The sequence below is a fragment of the Rhinoderma darwinii genome, chromosome 4 (assembly GCF_050947455.1).
Source record: "Rhinoderma darwinii isolate aRhiDar2 chromosome 4, aRhiDar2.hap1, whole genome shotgun sequence".
Classification (NCBI taxonomy): domain Eukaryota; kingdom Metazoa; phylum Chordata; class Amphibia; order Anura; family Rhinodermatidae; genus Rhinoderma; species Rhinoderma darwinii.
In genome coordinates, this window is record NC_134690.1 from 336,060,520 (window position 1) to 336,079,789 (window position 19,270).

The following is a 19,270-nucleotide window of genomic DNA, read 5'->3' on the forward strand; positions in this document are numbered from 1 at the left end:
GGAAAGGGCCCTGGGAAATCCAAGCAATACTAGGCTCCACAGCAGCTACCTAGGCTGCCTCTGTGGTATATACACCCATGCAAGGGGCAAACAAAAACTTTGGTGAATCCCCTGTGCAAATACAATTTATGGGCGCAGAGCTATCCAATAGCTCATTCTAAAGCACACCCACGTGACCCTAACAGTCCACCAGTAACTGAGAACTAAGAAATTCAATAGCTCAGTTCTTATATGCAATGTAATAGATAGTAGGAAGCTGCTTTTAAAGTGGCAGTGGGCCCCTCCAACTACTGGGCCCCTGTGCAGCTGCCCAGGTTGACATATGGTATATCCGCCCCTGACCTCTGACAACTGGATGTAGAGACCAGATAGTTTACCCTTAGTTTCTTATTTTATTTTTTTAAGGTTGTTCTTGTAACCCAAGTATGTTTTGCTGTTGGTATAAGCATTCCATAGCTAGTGTTAGATCACTTGATTTTCTATATAAAACCATATAAAAAACAATAACTTAAAGGTTATGGAAACCTTTGAAAACTTTTTTTTTTACTAAAACAATATATTATCGTGTTTAATTCAACTTTGTAATTTGTTTTTATATTTGTTTAATTTACTTTTTGAGATACAGCTTCAATGTATACAGGATACATAGAAACTGTATCTCAAAAAGTTTAGATTTTTTTATAATAACAATTTACAAAAGTTGCACTAAACGCTGTAATACATTGTTTTTGTAAAAGAAAAAAAGTCTTCAAAAGGTTTCCAAAGCCTTTAAGGCTTGAAATGACCATATATACAAATGAATGGCAACGCTCATCATTTCATGAAATGGAAACACATGAATAATATACGCCTTACTGTTCTCTGTTAACAAGTAAAGAAATTACATTCAGTTGCAAGGTTAAATACGGTAGGTATTATGTGGCCAGTGTTCAGATATTAACAAGTTACTGTACAAGAAAAAATACCAGCAAAACAGTATGGACCCCTTTGTAATCTGCCAATATGGACACAATATATGGAATGTACGCGTCTTACATCACAGTGCACAAACATGCAGAACCAAGATACATTTATGACAAAATAATCCCTGCAATACGGAAGGCCATAACACAATATGGCTAGCTACTACTGTAATATATTGTTACCATGCAAACCTATTACCCAAAGGTATTGGTATCAAAACTCGTACAATGTTTTGCGCTACATATAAGCATTCCGATTCATATTATAGTATGAAAAGGTAACTACGGCACAATGTTTAAGGTGCAGTATGCTAATGATTATTCTAGAAGAAGAGTTATCCAGATGGTAAGAACAGTGAGGATTCAGGAGCTGGGACTACACGGATGTCTGAAATAAGTAAATCACTGATTTTAGCAAAGAGCGGGGGGACACCTCTCAATTCATATCCATCAAAGTTGTTCCCATAGGTGTTTGTAACACCTGTTGAGTTCAGTAAAGGGCTGAAAACTAGTACAATGACCCATCTATCCAGGACAATGAGAGTGGTCATAACTCCAGACCACCACCTTCTGACCTGGAGGGTTCTTCTGATTAAAATCACAGATGATATTGTGGACAAAACCTAGTACAATATACAGAATATTTTTTAACTGACATAACTGCGCTATTCCGCTCTCTCTAAAATTTGGAACCTTTGCTGGCTGCGCTATTCTAACTTAGAGTTTTCCCTCCTTTGACATTTATGGCATATCGACAGAATATCCCATAAATGATAGATGAAGGGACCCACACCTACCTTGAGAACTGGGGTCACCCTGCCTGTTGAGGCGACCGCCATATCCAGGTGGGGAATCTTTAGAGAGGTGGCTGAGCACATGTGCGGGACTCTCTCCATTGATTTTTATACCCCCTCTGTACACTTTCCTTGCGTTCTCGAGATAAGTGCAGGTCCCAGGGCTCTGACCCGCATATCTCAGACCTTTATGTTATATCCCATGGTTATGCTATAAATGTCTAAGGTGGGAACACCCCTATAAGTGTGATTGTATCTGGTTTTCATGTAATTTAATCTAAATGGATTAGAAAATCTAGCCAGCATTAATAAGAAATTGTAATATCAGCTTGGGTAATAGGTTACATCACTCTATAGATCACTGTATTGTATCTTATGAGGAACTAGTATTATCCATTTACCTTCTGTCTTGTTTACATTGTGCTTTATAGCAATCCGTATGCAAGTCAGTTACTTGTAAAAGTATGTAAATTGCATAAATCATGACCAACCGTTTTCGTATTATGTACTTTGTTAGAAACATTAACTTGAATAACCCTGGAGAAAATGTGCTATATGTGTATAACTTGGTGTCGTATGTAAACAATACAATGCAACAAATGCCTAACATTAGCGGTGCTGCAGTAATACAGTGCATGACATTATATGTTGTAATAAAGTAGCTACAGTACTTTCTATTTTTCTAAAATTAGAAAAATAATGTTCAAGCAAAACTACTTGAGCTAAGACATTGGAATTTTTCCCTAAGAGACTGAACAATATTCTGCTGGTTGGTAGGTGGTGCCCTCCAGAGATAGTCATTTAGTTTACCAACTTCATCATAACCTGCTATATTGGCATCAGATGTTTGATTCTCGCTCATTGACTTTACTGGGGTAGTGGGCAAACTTAAGGAATATGGTGTACTGCTGCTACATGGAGTTTGAGCAAGTTCACAACGGCTGTGCATATTTAGTTTCATTGGCTGGTTGGTAGGAACCCCCAGAACATCCTCCTCATCTTCTGACTTGATCTCCACATAGTCATCATCATCTCCATCGCCAGCACCATCGGAGTCTTTAAAGTTTGCAAAATAGTTAAGAGTAGCAATTTGAGCATTTAGAGAAGAGAGCTTGTTTAACACCAAGATCTTCTGGGAGTCTTGTAAAGTCATATCAGAGCTCTCCTCTGAATGTCTTTTCTCCTCAGTAGAACTACCACCAAAGTCATAAATATCTGACAATCTCTCGGGCTTCAAGTCACGCAGAGACTTTGGTGAAGTAGGACTTTTAATATGTTTGAGAGGCTCTTTTGTCCTGTGGCTGAACATTGAGGACGACGACTGTGAGCGAATATATGGCTGAGTTTTTTCACAAACCACTCGCCTTCCCAGTGAATGAAAAGCTTGTTCCTGACTTGTGTTTTCATCATGCTCTTGACTAATTGTTCTCCACCTCTGTACATGGAGGCTTGATGGACTAGATTTGACTAAGGATGGAACAGAGCATGCAGAGGTTATATTTCTTTGATGGCTTTTAAGCCGGCTTGTGGATATGTCAGATTTTGCCTTGAAGTCTTTTAAGTCAGGCCAGGTAAAAAAATCTCCTGCCTCTCCGTTGATGTGTACAGAATGCAAACTAGTGTTACTTTGCTGTAAAGATTTACTCCTTGGAGCATTTTGGTGAGCATGTTGGTGGTTGTGCCCTACAGGCGAGTCTTTTGGACTTTTTTTAGCTTCCTTAGAAGTTCTTGCTGGCGATTCACGGAAAATAATCTGGTCATACAGCTGGGAATATTCTGCAATTCTTGCTCCTGTGAATAAGAAAAATATTTAATTAAAAAATATATGTATTCAGTCTTAATGTATTCTGCTGCCCAGAGATTTTAAGGGGTTATTCGGGACTTTTTAAAATCTGCAGGAGGCAGGGGATGGCATACTATAATAAACTGGCAGAAGCTCACTCCCTGAAGTGACCCCTGCTCTAGCACTGTCGTCCCGTTTCACCACCGTTTCGGTCCCGGAAGCTCTTACAGCGGTGACGTGCTATACATTGATCACGCGCTGTTGAAGCCAAATTGTTGGCTTCAGCGGTCACCTACCGATTGGCTGAAGCAGCACAACTAATGAATGGCACATGACTGCTGCAGGAGTTTCCAGGACCAGAGTGGTGGTGAACAAAACCTCAGCAATGCAGTTACTTCAGGGGGTGAGTATCTGCTAGTTACTATGTTATGCCATCTCCTGCCTTGCTGTCGATTTAAAAAAGTCCCTGATAACCCCTTTAACGACGACCTGTCACTAGGTCAAATAAGTTAAACTGGTTCGCTGACCTGAATAATGCTGTCTCTCTGATTCCAGCATTGGTTTTTTTTCCTGGCCCCCTCCCCCATTCCAGAGATATGGTCTCCCTATATGCTAATTTGCTGTATATAGAAAAGGGAGAGAACCTCCAGCTCACCGGTGTGCATCTCCTAGCAGCGTCAGTCGGATCCCCGCGACGGCCCGCGGTGTAAAACAGCAATTGTAGAGAAGAATTGATCCAGCGCTGATAATGAATTAAAAGGGAAAACGAAGTCCCATGTTTATTAGAAAAAGAGTAAAACAGAAGGGAGACGCAGTCCCAAGGTGTAAGTAGTCAGGGCTTGAACCTGAGCCTACGCGTTTCGAACGCAGTCTGCGTTCTTAGTCATGGCAAATGAGTCATTTGCTGTAGTTAGCTAACTGGTCAGCATTTGAGACAGGAAAGCTACCTCCACCCAATCAGCACAAGGCATCTTAAGGGTAATTTACGCCCAGTATCCCTGGAACAGGGGTTTGGGGGTCAAGAAAAACAAACAAACAAACAACAACAGCGCTGGAATCAGGGAGACAGAGCTATTCAGGTCAGTGAACCAGTTCAACTTATATGACCTAGTGACAGGTCCTCTTTAATGACTACATTTAATGATCCAAATTGATTTACTTTACAATAATAGTTTTGTCTACGGTACTAAAAATAATCGTCCATGCTTCAAAATGTTTCTCTGCAGTTCGTGGTAAATGTTGCAATTGTATCATTTACTTAACTATTGTCCCAAAAAAATATGGGTAACGCAAAGGGACAATATTTCCCACAATATTAATGATTTTTCAAGACAAAAATTATGGAAAAGATTGGTTTGTGTAATGCCAGAATTCCGATTTTCATGGGGAAAATCTTTATGTCTATAGCCAGCTTTTATAGTAAAACGTCCAATCATAATCTGCACATCTATTTCAACATGAATATCTATACCTCTATATAAGTGCATTATAATAAAATATTTATTAGTCTCCAAACAAAGACTGAAAATTCTGGTACACCATAAATATGTAAATCATCAAAATGCAATAGGACGAGTTATTAAACTGAAAAGTAAGACGCTATGTCCCCGTTAGAATTATGATCATTCGATAATTAAAAAATGCCAGAGAGAACATTATAAGAGCATATTCTAACCCCCTTTAGAGTTATCTTACCTATTGCGGTTCCTCCTTGTTTCTTCTCTTCCATAATGGCTGCAAGGTCCTTCGATTTCAACTTGTGTGATTTACAAGATGGTTGTTCCTGTTCTGGGCTTTTTATTTTTAAAAGTTGGTTGGCTTTCTTTATCTTTTGACTGTATTGTCGAGCCATCAGGAAGACCTTATTTTTGGATTTTTCAATACTGTCCAATCCCTGAGCAGCATTCATAGAATCCGTGTAAGACAAAGTACTTTGAGACGAAAAAAAAGGTGACTCCATAAATGTCATTTCACTAGTAAGGGATGTTCTCTTCAAACTTAGTAATGAACTGCTAGGGGAGGTTGGGGGACTTGGGTCTTCTTTACGGATACTTGGACTGTTGCTCACCATTGTTTTTGGCAGAGGTGAATTATTTGGTACATATAGTGATGGTTTTGAAAACTGTGATTCTTTGCTAAAATGAGACCGGTTCACTATAGGTCTCTTTTCACGGACATCATCTTTACTCACAGGAAAGGAAGCCAATAATCTGTCACCTTTCTTTTCTTCATTCTTTTTTATGTAATTTTCCAAGTCATTCCAGATCTCATCTACTTCTTCTGACAACTTGTCAGCAGCTGTTTTGTGAGGAGCCGAACTTGAGTTTGAGGAATTGTTGAGTAAGTGAATATAGTCATCTCCTAATGGCACACGGTGGTCCAAGGATTCGTCTTCACTGAACTGTAAACTTTCTTCAGAAACAAAATGATCTAAATGGTCAAAACACTGAAATTCTCCCTCTAAGCCCAAAAAATTGTTCCTCTTAGAATGTGAATTCCTTGCTATATGCCCCAGTGATTGTTCTGGAAGGCCTATGGAGTCATAAATATTTTCTTCTATTATTCTGAGATCTTGGGAACTAGAATTAGGGGTTCCTCTTCTAAACAATTCTTTCTCTCTGTTTGACACTGAAGTGCTCTTAGCCTTTTCGTGTCCTTTTACTGTCTGAACATCTTCAGCATTAAACTTACTTTGATGGATTGCATCACGCCTAGGATTATTCTGGAGGTAGTCCGACTCTTCCCTTCTTGTGAGCCCCATCTGTTTGAGATCATCATAACTGATATTATCATAGACATGTTCAATATCGTCAATTGTTAACTCCTCTGAGGAACCAAGGGAGGAAAACTTTTGTTCAGATTTACTTAAAATTTTACAATGAGTAGGCTGATGACTGCTGTTATTCTGCCTGCTTCTCAAACTGGAAGAGCGGGATTTATTTTCTCCTACACTACTAGCTCTTCTGACAATCTTGCAATATGAATTATTTGCACTATCTTCTTGCATTAAGCCAAGGTGCCAACTACATGGTCGACTGGATGCACCCCTGTCTTCTTGTGATCTTGAGGACTCTAGCTTAGAACATTCATTCATCATAAACATTTGATAATCATCATCGTCATCCTCATTGTCATGAGGTGGTCTTCTAGAGGGAAAGAGGGCTTGTCTAATTTGATGATCTGTCCAAATATTCCGAAGAGCAGTAGTACTGCCAAGGATATTCATTATTAAAGAGCTAGTTTGTGACACACTTTGCTGTCTGTCTAAGGGATGAACAGCAGAACATGAAAACAGCTGTTCAGTACTCGGTTGTGATGACTCTTCATCTGATTGGTCTTTTGAATTCTAAGAGCAAAATAAAAATCAAGTCAATGTCATTAATATATTCATTTAGAAAGTCCATTGATAAACATTAAAAATTGCCTTAATAAAACTGTATATTTTTATATGGCTACTACTGACCCCACCAGATTTCATTAATTTAAAAAAAAATTGTTAACTTTATACCAGCAGAGGAAAGTTGTGGTCATTCTGCCAACAACAGTTTAAATAAATGTGGATTACATACCCAAAGCCCTACAACAGTGTAAAGGTCTAAATGTCACCTACATGTCTCGGCCTGTGTGACTAACCTACCCTCAAGTTCCGCAGTGGCTCTTTTTTTTTTTTTTATGGCCGGCTGCTTCAGTATGTAGTGGGTGGACAAAAACTGGGCGCAGACTGTCAGTATGATCAAAGTATGGACAGAGAGCGTGTCACAGGGTATCTGGTCTCTCCCTCTATTTACTTTTACATACTCCGCTCATGAATACAAGAGAGAAGCCATTATTGACAGCCGCATCCCCTCTCTTGATGGTGTAGGCACTGCCACAGGGCTCCCGCACCTATCATGTATGTGCCATTTACAATACTGGTGTCTCTTAGTGTAACATAGTGGCTTTTGGGTACCCTCCGGCACAAGGGCCTAGGTGCGTCTGCCAACAAAACACACTTACCTGACTGTCACATAAGCTGAGGTTAATACTTCTACGTTTCTCAACATTCTCTGAAGCCTGACTGTTTAACCTCTTTCTTCCTCCTTTAACCTTCTGATGAGATCCATGCTGTGAATTCGAGAATTTAAAAGTAAATAACAGACTGGAAATTATATATGTGACTAATGCAAATGTTATAAACAAAAATGTAGTGCATCATAATATATATATATATATATATATATATATACACACACACACACACACACTATGTAAAATATAAAATACAAGGGTCATTTTATTATAGGGGAGCATGAATTGTAGAAACCTGTTCTGAATCCTCTTCATCATCGGCATCGGTCTGTTCTCCTGGCCTGAGATGCAATTTATCATTGTTATAGGTATGCTGGAAGAAGTCCTGCGAATTGCTTATATCGGTGCTGTGAGACAGCACGTTCTTTCTCATTACAGGGCTCAGAAGCATATCCTTTGGTCCTAGCTTAGCTGCTTGACAAAGCAAATTGCCCGGTATGCTAATACGCTGCAAAAATATTAAAACAAAAATATTCTTAGACATACAGCATTTGCACGCGAAAAGAAATTGGCATAAAAATTCATTTTTAAAATCTATTTTTATGGTCTCAGATTTTCGATCTCTTATTCATTACTAGCTACAACAGGCAGAGGTCCCAAATTGTAACCACTGGTTCTCAGGCATGTAGAAGACCTACACTGTAGTTAGGAAATAGAGAATAGAGGAATACTAGGGAGTTGGGAAAAGGCAACCATTTGTTTGGTCTGATGAAGTAAACTGATCAAGAGCCTGCTCAAAGAAAAAAGGGTAGGGGGAAAGAGTACACCACACTTTACACCCCACATTTTAATTCAGATCGCCTTAACAATACTTAATTAGAAAGGATGAAAAAAAGACACCGGTCCATCAGGCTCAACCTTTCTCAATCATTTACAAGTTATAAACGTCAATGCCATCCATCATTAAATAAACATCTATAATTTTTTTTATATGTGGACGTAGCATCTAGCTCTTCGGGTAGGGCATTCCATAGTTTGACACTGTCAAGAACCCTTTCCTATATTGATATCTGAAACAACTTTCTTTTACATGCAATGAATGTCCCCTGGTCCTTTGTAGAGTCCTTGGAAAGAACAGATTATGTGCTAGTTCTCTGTATTGACCACACATATACATGTTAATAAGATCCACACTAAAGCGACTTTTTTACAAAGCTGAACAAACCCAATTTCTCTAGCCTTTCATTGTAAGAGACCCCTCCCATCCTACTTAATAATCTAGTCGCCCGCCTTTGAACCCTCTCCAATTCTCCTATTATTGCATTAATTTACATTTACCAACATTAAATTTCATCTGCCAAGTTTTTGCCCATGCTGCCAGCTTATCTAAGTTTTTTTCTAATATTTTATAGTCAAGCTAAGTTTTAAAGTGTAGCTAAACGTCTGACAAACTTCTGACATGTCAGAGAGACATGTCAGAAGATTGGATTGGTGGGGGTCCGAGCACTGAGACCCCCACCAATCGCTAGAACGAAGCAGCTGAAGCCCTCGTGTGAGCGCTCAGCCGCTTCGTGTCTGTTCAGCTATTTCCGGAAATAAATGTCTCTGTGTACGGACTCAATAGAAAGTCTATGAGCCTGTACTCCGATACATCGGCTTTTCGGAAAAAGCTGAACAGACACAAAGCGGCTGAACGCTCACACGAGGGCTTCAGCTGCTCCGTTCTAGCGATTGGTGGGGGTCACAGTGCTCGGACCCCCATAAATCCCAACTTCTGACATGTCACTATGACATGTCAGAAGTTTGTCAAATGTTTAGCTACACTTTAAGTATCCTACAAAGTCTTGTATCATCAGTAAAAACGGACACCTTGCTATCAATCATATCCACAAGGTCATTAATAAAGAGATTCAATAAAATTGGGCCTAACACAGATCCATGTGGTACCCCGCTGCTAACTACAGCCCATTTTAAGTAAGTACTATTAACCCCTTCCCGACATATGACATACAGTTACGTCATAGCCGGGTAGGGGGAAGTATGGAGCGGGCTCACGGAGTGAACCCACTCCATACGATACCGGTGTTGGCTGTATGTTACAGCCGACACTTCAGAGTAATGAGCGGGATCGCGCTCGTTTAACTCGTTAAATGTTGCGGTCAACAGCGACCGCAGCATTTTAATCATTAGAAAGAGGGAGGCGGCCCCCTCTAACAGCTCATCGCGCCCCCTGCTACGCAACTGCGGGGCGGTGATGGTTAATATGGCCGCCTGGGGGCCTAATGAAAGCCCCCAGGTCCGCCATCTTTGTGCACCCGTAACGAAAGAAGTATTCGGCACAAAAATTCATGATTCTTGCAAATTTTCGATTTTTATTTTATCATTAGTTGATGCCAGAGGTTTTAGTGCGACGTTTCGGTCGAAATTTAGACCGAAACGTCGCACTAAAGCCTCTGGCATCAACTAATGATAAAATAAAAATCTAAAAATTTGCAAGAATCACGAATTTGTGTGCCGAATACTTCTTTCGTTACGTAATTGGGTTGGGACCCTATTCGTGCACCTACCCATGTCCTGTGCGCTCTGAACTACTACATATCTTTGTGCACCCATTAAGCCCTGCCTCCGGCTTAATAGATGCCTGTCAGAATCACGATATACTGCAATACATTAGTATTGCAGTATATTGTGCAAGCGATCTAACGATTGCTGATTGAAGTCCCCTAGGGGGACTAATAAAAAAAAGTAAAAATGAGTTAAATAAAGTTTTTTTTCTCCCCTAGAGCATAGTAAAAAAAAATAAAAAACTAAACATAATTGGTATCGCCGCGTCAGTAAAAGTCTGAACTATTACAATATATTATTATTTAACCCGCACGGTGAACGCCGTAAAAAAAATACAATTTGTAAATGCCAGAATGTCATTTTTTTGGTCACCTAATCCCCCACAAAAAATGAAAAAAAAAAAAAAAGTGCTCAAACCGTCGCATGTACACCAAAATGGTATTATTAAAAACGACAGCTTATCCCGCAAAAAATAAGCCCTCATACCACTTAATCGACGGAAAAATAAAAAAGTTATGGGTCTCGGAATTTGGCGACACTAAATAAATTTTATTTTTTACACTTAGGTTTTTGCTTGTAAAAGAAGTAAAATATAGAAAAAAAACTATATATATTTGGTATAGCTGTAATCGTATTGACTCACAGAATAAAGTTAACATGTTGTTTTAATTGCACAATAAATTCCGTAAAAGCGGCGTGCAAAAAACCATGGAGGAATCGCTGTTTTTTTCATTTTCTACCCCACAAATATTTTTTTTCCCGTTTCCTAGTACATTATATGGCAAAAAAAATATTGCTACGAAAAACTACAACTCGTCCCGCAAAAATCAAGCCCTCATAGTACTATATCGACGGAAAAATAAAAGACGTTATGGCTTTTGGAAGGTGGGGAGGAAAAAACATAATTAAAATCTGAAAAAGGGCTGCGGCGGGAAGGGGCTAATAACGACTCTATGTTTTCTCTCCTTTAACAAATTATTCACCCACTTGCATTTACGGTCCCCAGTCCCTGCCTTTGTAGCTTCAGAACAAGACTGTTGTGTGGTACTGTATCAAATGCTTTTGCAGAACATGAAAGCAATTTTTAACTTACCTTTTTGACTTCAGGGCTTACGTCTGAAAAATAAACATAGACGAGATGAAGAAAATTAAACAAGTGTATGACAGCTTTGTTTACTTAAACACATGTACAACTGCTTTGAACTTACCATTTGGTTTCATGACTTTATGTACATTGGAGGATGGTTCTGAAAAACAATTTAAAAGTAACATTCAGAAAAGTTTTCTTTTACACAAATAATATTGCACAAATCATATGAAAAATGTAGCCACTTCTCTTCCTAGCTGCACAATGGAACATTTATTTATGAAAGAAGGATTTTCAGATTATCCATATCATCAGAAAATTTCACTTGTTACAGTACAAGTTAGAAGTGTTCGTGCTGGCCCAGAAAGAATTTTCCATAACACAAAGTCTGCAGTCAAGTGACACAGTCTTGCTGTAATGGATGATTTCTAAGAGATCTTTCCTTCCTCTGACCACTAGTTGGCACTGGTGTCATGGTGGTTGGGGGTCCTAACCTGCACTAATCTCTTCACTTCTTATCCTTTACTTTGAGACATATCAAACACTTCTGGTCATAATCACCACCCAATATCTTGCTATTCACAGCCTATTTCTCATTCTGATCATGGAAATGGGCTAGAATGTGCATGCCCATAATACAGAGTTATATTATTAACATTTAGTTAATTGATTAAGTAGCAGTAATGCCCCCCTATGGCTGACTGCTATTCCCACACATTTACTGTTCCATATAATAACAAAAGGCCCTATTACATGGGCCAATTTCTTGGCAAACCAATGTTCATATGAACGCTTCTTCCCCGATCATTGCCCTGTGTAAAAAGGGCAATGATCAGTCGATGAATGTATAGTTTATGCAGCAATAAATAATATCGTTGCCGGCAGCACATCTCCCTGTGTAAACAGGGAGATGTGCTGCAGACATGATGGAAATGTATGGAGATGAATGATCATAGTAAGGATCGCTCGTCCCCATTTATAACCAATCAGATCTCCTTATAAAAGGAGCGAACGAAAGCCGATCAACGGGCTGTCCCGTTGATCGGCACTCGTTTTCACGGCCCATATTACTATAAGGCCTCATGCCCACCTCCGTTATTTTCTTCAGGGTACTATATTTTTTTAACTGATGGCACCCTGACACATTCATTTCAATGGGGCCATGCATGCCTCCATTGTTTTAACTGAACAGTGTGGCCGTTCCATCAAAAAATAGGACAGGTCCTACTCCGGTCTGTTTTTGACGGAACGGTCTCGGCCTTTTCATTCATTTGGTCCGTTGAACCAACGGACTGCACACGGAAGCCATCCATGTGCGCTATGTGTTTCACGGATCCGTCATTAGCGGCCGTACTACGGCCAACGGAAGTGTGCATGAGGCCTACATAGTAATATCCTATAAATAGATTTGCTGGCTTAACACAAGTAATCTAATCCAGAGCTTAGTTGTGCTAGGCTAATTGTCTAGATTAGAACATATGTTGCGGTCAGAGTCAAACCATGTACAGACATTGCTCCTCTATTAAAATGAATGGATTTTGCCTTGAGGGTGGAATAAAGAGCAGCGTTCGCTGCTTTAGAGGTTAAGAAGCGATCAGCTATATTTTGGCAGAGCTGAAAAACAGCCCAGGCAGAAAAGTGCTGTACAGAAATCTTTACATTTTCCTCCAGCTGCCTCAGGAATGACTGAACAGCTGCTTGAAGTGCCCTCTCCTATTGGCAGCAAGAATAGTAATGTAAAAGATCTGGGATAAAATCACACTAACAGCTTTCAATCCTCCTCCCTGTAAGATGTACGCTACTCCTAAGCACTTACCAGACTTCCTCCTGACTCTCCCGGAGGCAAGATCTTCTTTTACATTTGGTGTAGTTTTTTTCTCTCCTTCTGCAGCATACGAAAAACCTGGATGATCTAAAAACGTAATAGCAAACACTTGTTTGTGCACGGATACACATATACACAGGGCTATATATACATACATTTTATGTATGTGGGTGTGTATATATATATATATATATATATATATATACATACACACAGACGCACACACATATACATACATACACACATATACATACATACACACACACATATACATACATACACACACACACACACACGAGAAAAAAAAGAAACCCAGTTCATCTTATATGACCCAGTGACAGGTCCTCTTTAAACCACCAGGACAGAATAAATGCAAAATAAAAACTTACGGATAGCATCCATTTCCAAAATGGCTTGCTTTGCCTATAATTTAAATGAAAAATTGAATATTTTACATATCGTAACAGCAAGCAACAGTGTTAAGATATACATATATAATATATATAACAACAGTACTAGTTTGGCTGCCTAACACAAGCGTTACACCGTTGTCTGTGCCTACTGACTGTTCAATTATTAGATATTTTTCAAAATAAATTTCTTTGTCAGGCAAAAACAGACATTTTTGCTGTCTCTTGGTTCTAAACGTTTTTCCCTTTAAAACAACAGGATTTGTTTAGACATCAGTTTACCTCTGACTTTTTGCAGCAAACAGCTGAGGCAACTGACAATACCGTTGTAGAGGAGTGAACAGTCTTTAGTATTAGAGACATTTATCATGAGCCATCTGATATTTTAAGCGAAATGTCTAGATTTAATAAAACCTGCCGTTACAGCTAAAAGGTGTCCTTGATGTGACAACTGTGATGCATCTGCCCCATTCACGTTACATAGGGAACAAATCTATATTTCTACCACTAAGTGGCAGTCACGTACTGTGGTCAGAGCGCTAGTCCAAGTGGTATGCAGTTATTTAAAGTAATTGTTTTAATGTCTGTAAAAGATAATTGTATATCCCACTGACTCACAGTAATATTTCAGAATGATAATTAAAAGAACCCAAAAATGAATTTTAGATGAATATTTCAAGCGAAAACCATGTATTAGAAACGTCATACAGGTTTCACGGTTGACAGCGCATAATCCTTCTGTAGCTTTGGCAGGGATTTCTAAAACCTGGTCTTCATTACCAAAAGAACTGAAAATATAGAAGGAGCTGCAGCGAAATATAGAATCACTTTGAAGTTTTGAAGTCTACAATTTTTACCCTCCGCCCAAATTTATTAAAAGGCATTTTATTATTGTGTGCTAGGAACCGTCAATTGTTCCATGACCTATTTGGTCCGAAGTGCAATGTTAAATAGCCAGTCCATACTTATCTGGGTGTCTTTTTTTTTTACATGTTGACAACATGCTTTACTCTAGAGCCAACAGTAAAGTAGATTTGTGCCAACCTTGCGGGATCGTTAAAACCTTGCAACAATTGGAGCCTGGCAAGGAAGTATATAGCCAGATTGGCTACAATGTGGCCTCTTTCATGCAGCTCCTGGCTACTAAACCTGATGCCAGGATTTAGCGAGGCAGTCCTACATTCCTGGGACACTACACTTCTGTGTTCCTTTCTGCCCAACTTGTCGTCTTCAGTGCTCATCTCTGACTGCGGAGACTGGCACAGAAAGATGAAGCTACATTCAAGTGGCTGCCGATTGATTTTTCACATGTAAGTTCCTATTATAGAAGTAGAGAGCAGTGCAGATATTGCATGGAGGAGGTAGTTATATTATATACACTGCTCTGCCTGGCACATTTGTATGGAAAATCCTGCAGAAGTAGCTTTTTATGGGCACTGCTATGTGACGGGAACATCCGTGTGCCATGTGTACACAATATTATGGGTAATTCCTTGTGGCATAATGCTCCTCTGTGTTGATGTTCGTACTGTACTGGTGCGATTATATGGCCTATACTTCCTCACGGACACAATATTGAGGAAGGTCTGCAAGGTGGCATTGCGGAGTGAGTTTGTGTACATAGAGAAGTGGGCACAGGCTTTCTCTGAGTCCTGGCAGTATTAAGGGTAAGTTTTTATGTAGCGGAAATGCCTCAGATTTTACGTCCGGATTTGCAGGCAGAAAACGTGCAGCGTATTAAAGGTAGCAGCGGAGTGGATGAGATTTTAACATCTCATCAACGCTCTGCGGAAAATTTCAGCGCACAGTTATCATAGTCCATTTACCTTTGCTGGTATTTTTGCTGGGTGATTTTCTAGAATTAATCTCTTCAAGTGCAGAATCCACAGTCGTTTATCCTGTTGAGACTTGGCCTGCCAAAATAATAATATATAGTTATAGTGTTATACACATTAATAATTGGAAAAGGTTGATTAGATAATAGGTAGGATAAAGGCCATACACATTAGAGGTTTGTAAGTCAAACCCGACGATTTTGGTGAGATTGGCCGACCATCTAATGTGTATGGCGGTGCCTCTGACGGGAGGTGTCGAGGGACAGAAGGGTCAGGCATGTTGAATTTCAAGGTGTCTGGCAGTGGCTTTCTTGCTGAGAACACACGCGGCCTTACTGACAATCGCAGCTGAAGTAGTTTACTATTGTCTGAAAATGTTTGCCTCCCAACTTTATACATTTACCTGTTTACATCTGTAAATAGGAAGTTTAGATGTAGCTTATTATTTACAAGTTAATAGCATGCTGTTCTGGTCTTGGTAAGATAGTGGATACAGGGGTCATTTTTAAAAGGGGTTTGTTTGGTTTTGTGGATGTGGTTCTGCAAATAGTAGTTAACCATGAGGTATCCTTAGGATAGGCGGTCAGTATTTGATCATTGCCAGTCGGACCTCCAGTAGCCCTGCTGATCAGGACAATAAAGGGGCAAAGCTGCAATACCAGGCACAGCCACTTCTACAGACAAGCAGCTGTGCCTATGTAAACAACGAAGGGGACGTAAAGCTGGCAGGATCAAAGTGGCCCCTTCATTTATTTTAAATGGCAGGAGCCGGACCCCCACCGATCAAACATTGATGGCCTTGAAGTTTTGTCCAGGAGGACTCCTTTAATGCTAATTCAATCACCATATTTTGCATGTACATTATGTCCAGTAAGTATTATGTTGCTGTAGGATTACACATGGACACATTTCTTATCATGCATCTAGCCTATTTTGATCCTCTATTTTATTTATTTTATAGTCTTATGTTTTTTTTGTTTACTATTAAAGGTCACATTTTTATGTGTGATTTTGTATTTTTTCCCCCTCATTTGTATTACAGTATCTGAACCAGATTTTATTTATAAATATAAGACAAGACCAGCCCCTAACCTACTCTGCAACACAATTTCAATGCAAAACTTTTCACTGGGACAAGTAAGGCTGGGTTCACACGACCATGTTACGTCCGTAATGTACGGAACGTATTTCGGCCGGAAGACCCGGACCGAACACACTGCAGGAAACCGGGCTCCTAGCATCATAGTGATGTACGATGCCAGGAGTACCTGCCTCGCTGCAGGACAACTGTCCCGTACTGAAAACATGATTACAGTACGGGACAGTTGTCCTGCAGCGAGGCAGGGACTCCTAGCATCGTACATAAGTATGATGCTAGGAGCCCGGCTCCCTGCAGTGTGTTCGGTCCGGGTTTTCTGGCCGAAATACGTTCCGTCCATTACGGACGTAACATGGTCGTGTGAACCCAGCCTTACTTGTCCCAGTGTAAAGTTTTGCATTGAAATTGTGTTGCAGAGTAGGTTAGGGGCTGTTTACAACTGCGTTGTAGGCTTCATTAGGGGCTTCCGTCACAGATCCGGCAGAAATTACCGGAAACAATAGCGCAGCTTACGGCGCTATTTTTTTTGGCAAAACCACGGACACGCCGACAGAACCCATTAAAGTCAATGAGTTCCGTCGACCACCGGTGGTGTCCGTGTTGCAAAGGAACCGTTGCATCAGGCATTACCTTGTCCTGCTGCTCTGACACAGATGTGAACAGAACCTTATAAGTTTGATTATATATGGATTAATATAAAGGATAAAAAATACATAGTCCTGTATTTGTGTTTATGAAACCTAAAGCTAAAAGTGAACAATGGCTTGACAAAGGCCTTGTATGGCTGAAATGTTGCCTGTATTTTACTGATGTACCATGCTGGAATATAGTACTAAAGCACAGAAAGAGGACACACACAGAGAGCGGATATGTGCTCTCTGATGGGGACATTGACAAGGGGGGTCCTTATTATTTCCTACTACAGGGGTAAGAAGAGGAGCAGTTGTATATCTAAATCCCCCTTGTGCCTAATTGCACCATTTGTCGACTCCATGACTCCGATGTTTACAGACATATGGATCACAAAGATTTTTGGTCTCTTCAGTTCTGGTGATTATGTAAAGGTGTACATGCAGACCAGGGTTCTCAAACATGTACATGTGGCCCCTGAGGTTGTCATCTGCGGCCCGCGGGGTTCCAAAGTTCCCGAGACATCATCAGGACAGCAGAAAGCAGGCTGAAGAAAGAGCACCACACTCACCCCTTGTAGAAAGTGCCACACACCCCTTCTATATAAAGTGCCACCCCCCTGCAGATAGTGCCCCACACAGCCCCCTGTAGATCGTGCCAGCCTCCCTGTAGATAGCACCCCACACACCCCACCTTGTCGATAGTGCTACACTACCCCCTCCCTGTAAACCGCTCCATTGGGGTTCCCTCTAGGAGTAGAATCTCCAGCCAGAGCGTCCTGTCAGGGGCTCCTCCGGAGCCAATGCAAATGCTCTGGCCAGGGATTCCGCTCGTAAAAGGTGGCCCCTGACGTCACTGTCCACATATGGACAGTGAAATCAGGGGCTCTTTCAGGAGAGGAATTCCCGGCCAGACAGTTGGCAGTGCTCTAGCTGGAGATTCCACTCCTAGAGGGAGCCCCAATGCAGCTATCTACGGGGAGGGGGGGGTTGCGCTGTGGATGGGGTGGGGCCTGTTTGGCGCTATCTACAAGGGGGGGGGTGTAGCGCTATCTACAAGGGGGCACTGTGGTGCTATCTACAAGGGGGCACTGTGGCGCTATCTAAAAAGGGGTCTGCTCAATCTTGACATTCGTGTCTGCCAAACGCTGTCAACTGAGCAGCCAGACTGCATTTAGGAACATTTAAACTGAAAAACTGGATTGTTAAAAGAAGCACGTGCAGTAAACTCTAGCGGTATTATTATAGTAATGTAGTATTGTTATAGTAACGTAGTATTATAGTAATGTAGTATTGTTATAGTAATGTAGTACTGTCATAGTAATGTAGTACTGTCATAGTAATGTAGTGTTATAGTAAAGTAGTATTATTATAGTAGTGGATTATTATAGTAGTAAAGTAGTATTATAGTAATGTCTTATTATAGCAATGTAGTATTATTATAGTAATGTAGTATTACAGTAGTAATGTAGTACTGTCATAGTAATGCAGTATTGTCATAGTAATGTAGTATTATTATAGTAGTTCAAATAACTAATTGATTAAAAATAATTTTGTATTGTATCAAATTTGAAAGTAATGCGGCCCGTCAACTTCACATTTTTCTGTGTGGCCCATTTACCCAGCCGAGTTTGAGACCACTGAGGTATACATAGATAAGTGCCATGTATGAACTCCGCACATCTTGTAATTTTATTTTTATGAGGTATTGTGTATCCTAGGCTCTACTTGGGACAGAGTTTTAGCCACAAACATGAATTTTTATGTATTTTATCACACAACGTTATGCTTTGAATTGCATGAAGCTGCCCATGAGTGCTTGTGTCTACTTTCTTGAAATAGTTTCCTCTTTTGTAATTCAGGTTTTGTGTACGTGAAAAGTGTGACAGTTGTGGCAGCAAAAGGGTTAAACCATATAAAGCTTGCCATATAAAACAAAGATTTGCCTAAACAATGATGAATGGTACAATTTCTTTTAAGATTACATACATGCAAAGATCATTGGAGTGATCCCATGGGACACTTAAGGCCCTTTTACACTGGCCAATTATCGGGAAATGAGCGTTCAGAGAACGCTCCTTCCCGATAATTGCCCTGTGTAAACAGGGCAACGATCAGCTGGTGAATAAGCAAACAATCGTTCATCGGCTGATTGCATCGTTTAAAATGCAGAAACTTTTATCGCTGTCGGCCGCACATCTCCCTGTATAAACCGAGAGATGTGCTGCCGACGTGATACAAATGTATGGGGACGAGCGATCGGAGTAACGAGT

The 19,270-nt window shown here is 40.2% G+C and overlaps 1 protein-coding gene across 4 annotated transcripts in view; it reads right to left on the reverse strand.

Annotated features, from left to right (window-relative positions):
* Nucleotides 1–707: 707 nt before the first annotated feature.
* The window catches only part of PLEKHG1 (pleckstrin homology and RhoGEF domain containing G1), a 219,630-nt gene continuing 201,067 nt past the window's right edge, over nucleotides 708–19,270 (reverse strand). For all 4 annotated transcript variants that reach the window (XM_075862850.1, XM_075862847.1, XM_075862848.1 and 1 more), the window contains 9 exons: nucleotides 15,261–15,347; nucleotides 13,414–13,447; nucleotides 13,016–13,111; nucleotides 11,321–11,359; nucleotides 11,206–11,228; nucleotides 7,843–8,055; nucleotides 7,536–7,643; nucleotides 5,235–6,885; nucleotides 708–3,547 (listed from right to left, as the gene is read on the reverse strand). In XM_075862850.1, the coding sequence (XP_075718965.1) occupies nucleotides 2,460–3,547; nucleotides 5,235–6,885; nucleotides 7,536–7,643; nucleotides 7,843–8,055; nucleotides 11,206–11,228; nucleotides 11,321–11,359; nucleotides 13,016–13,111; nucleotides 13,414–13,447; nucleotides 15,261–15,347 (3,339 nt within the window). In that variant the 3' untranslated portion in view covers nucleotides 708–2,459. The remainder of the gene's footprint in view (nucleotides 3,548–5,234; nucleotides 6,886–7,535; nucleotides 7,644–7,842; nucleotides 8,056–11,205; nucleotides 11,229–11,320; nucleotides 11,360–13,015; nucleotides 13,112–13,413; nucleotides 13,448–15,260; nucleotides 15,348–19,270) is intronic.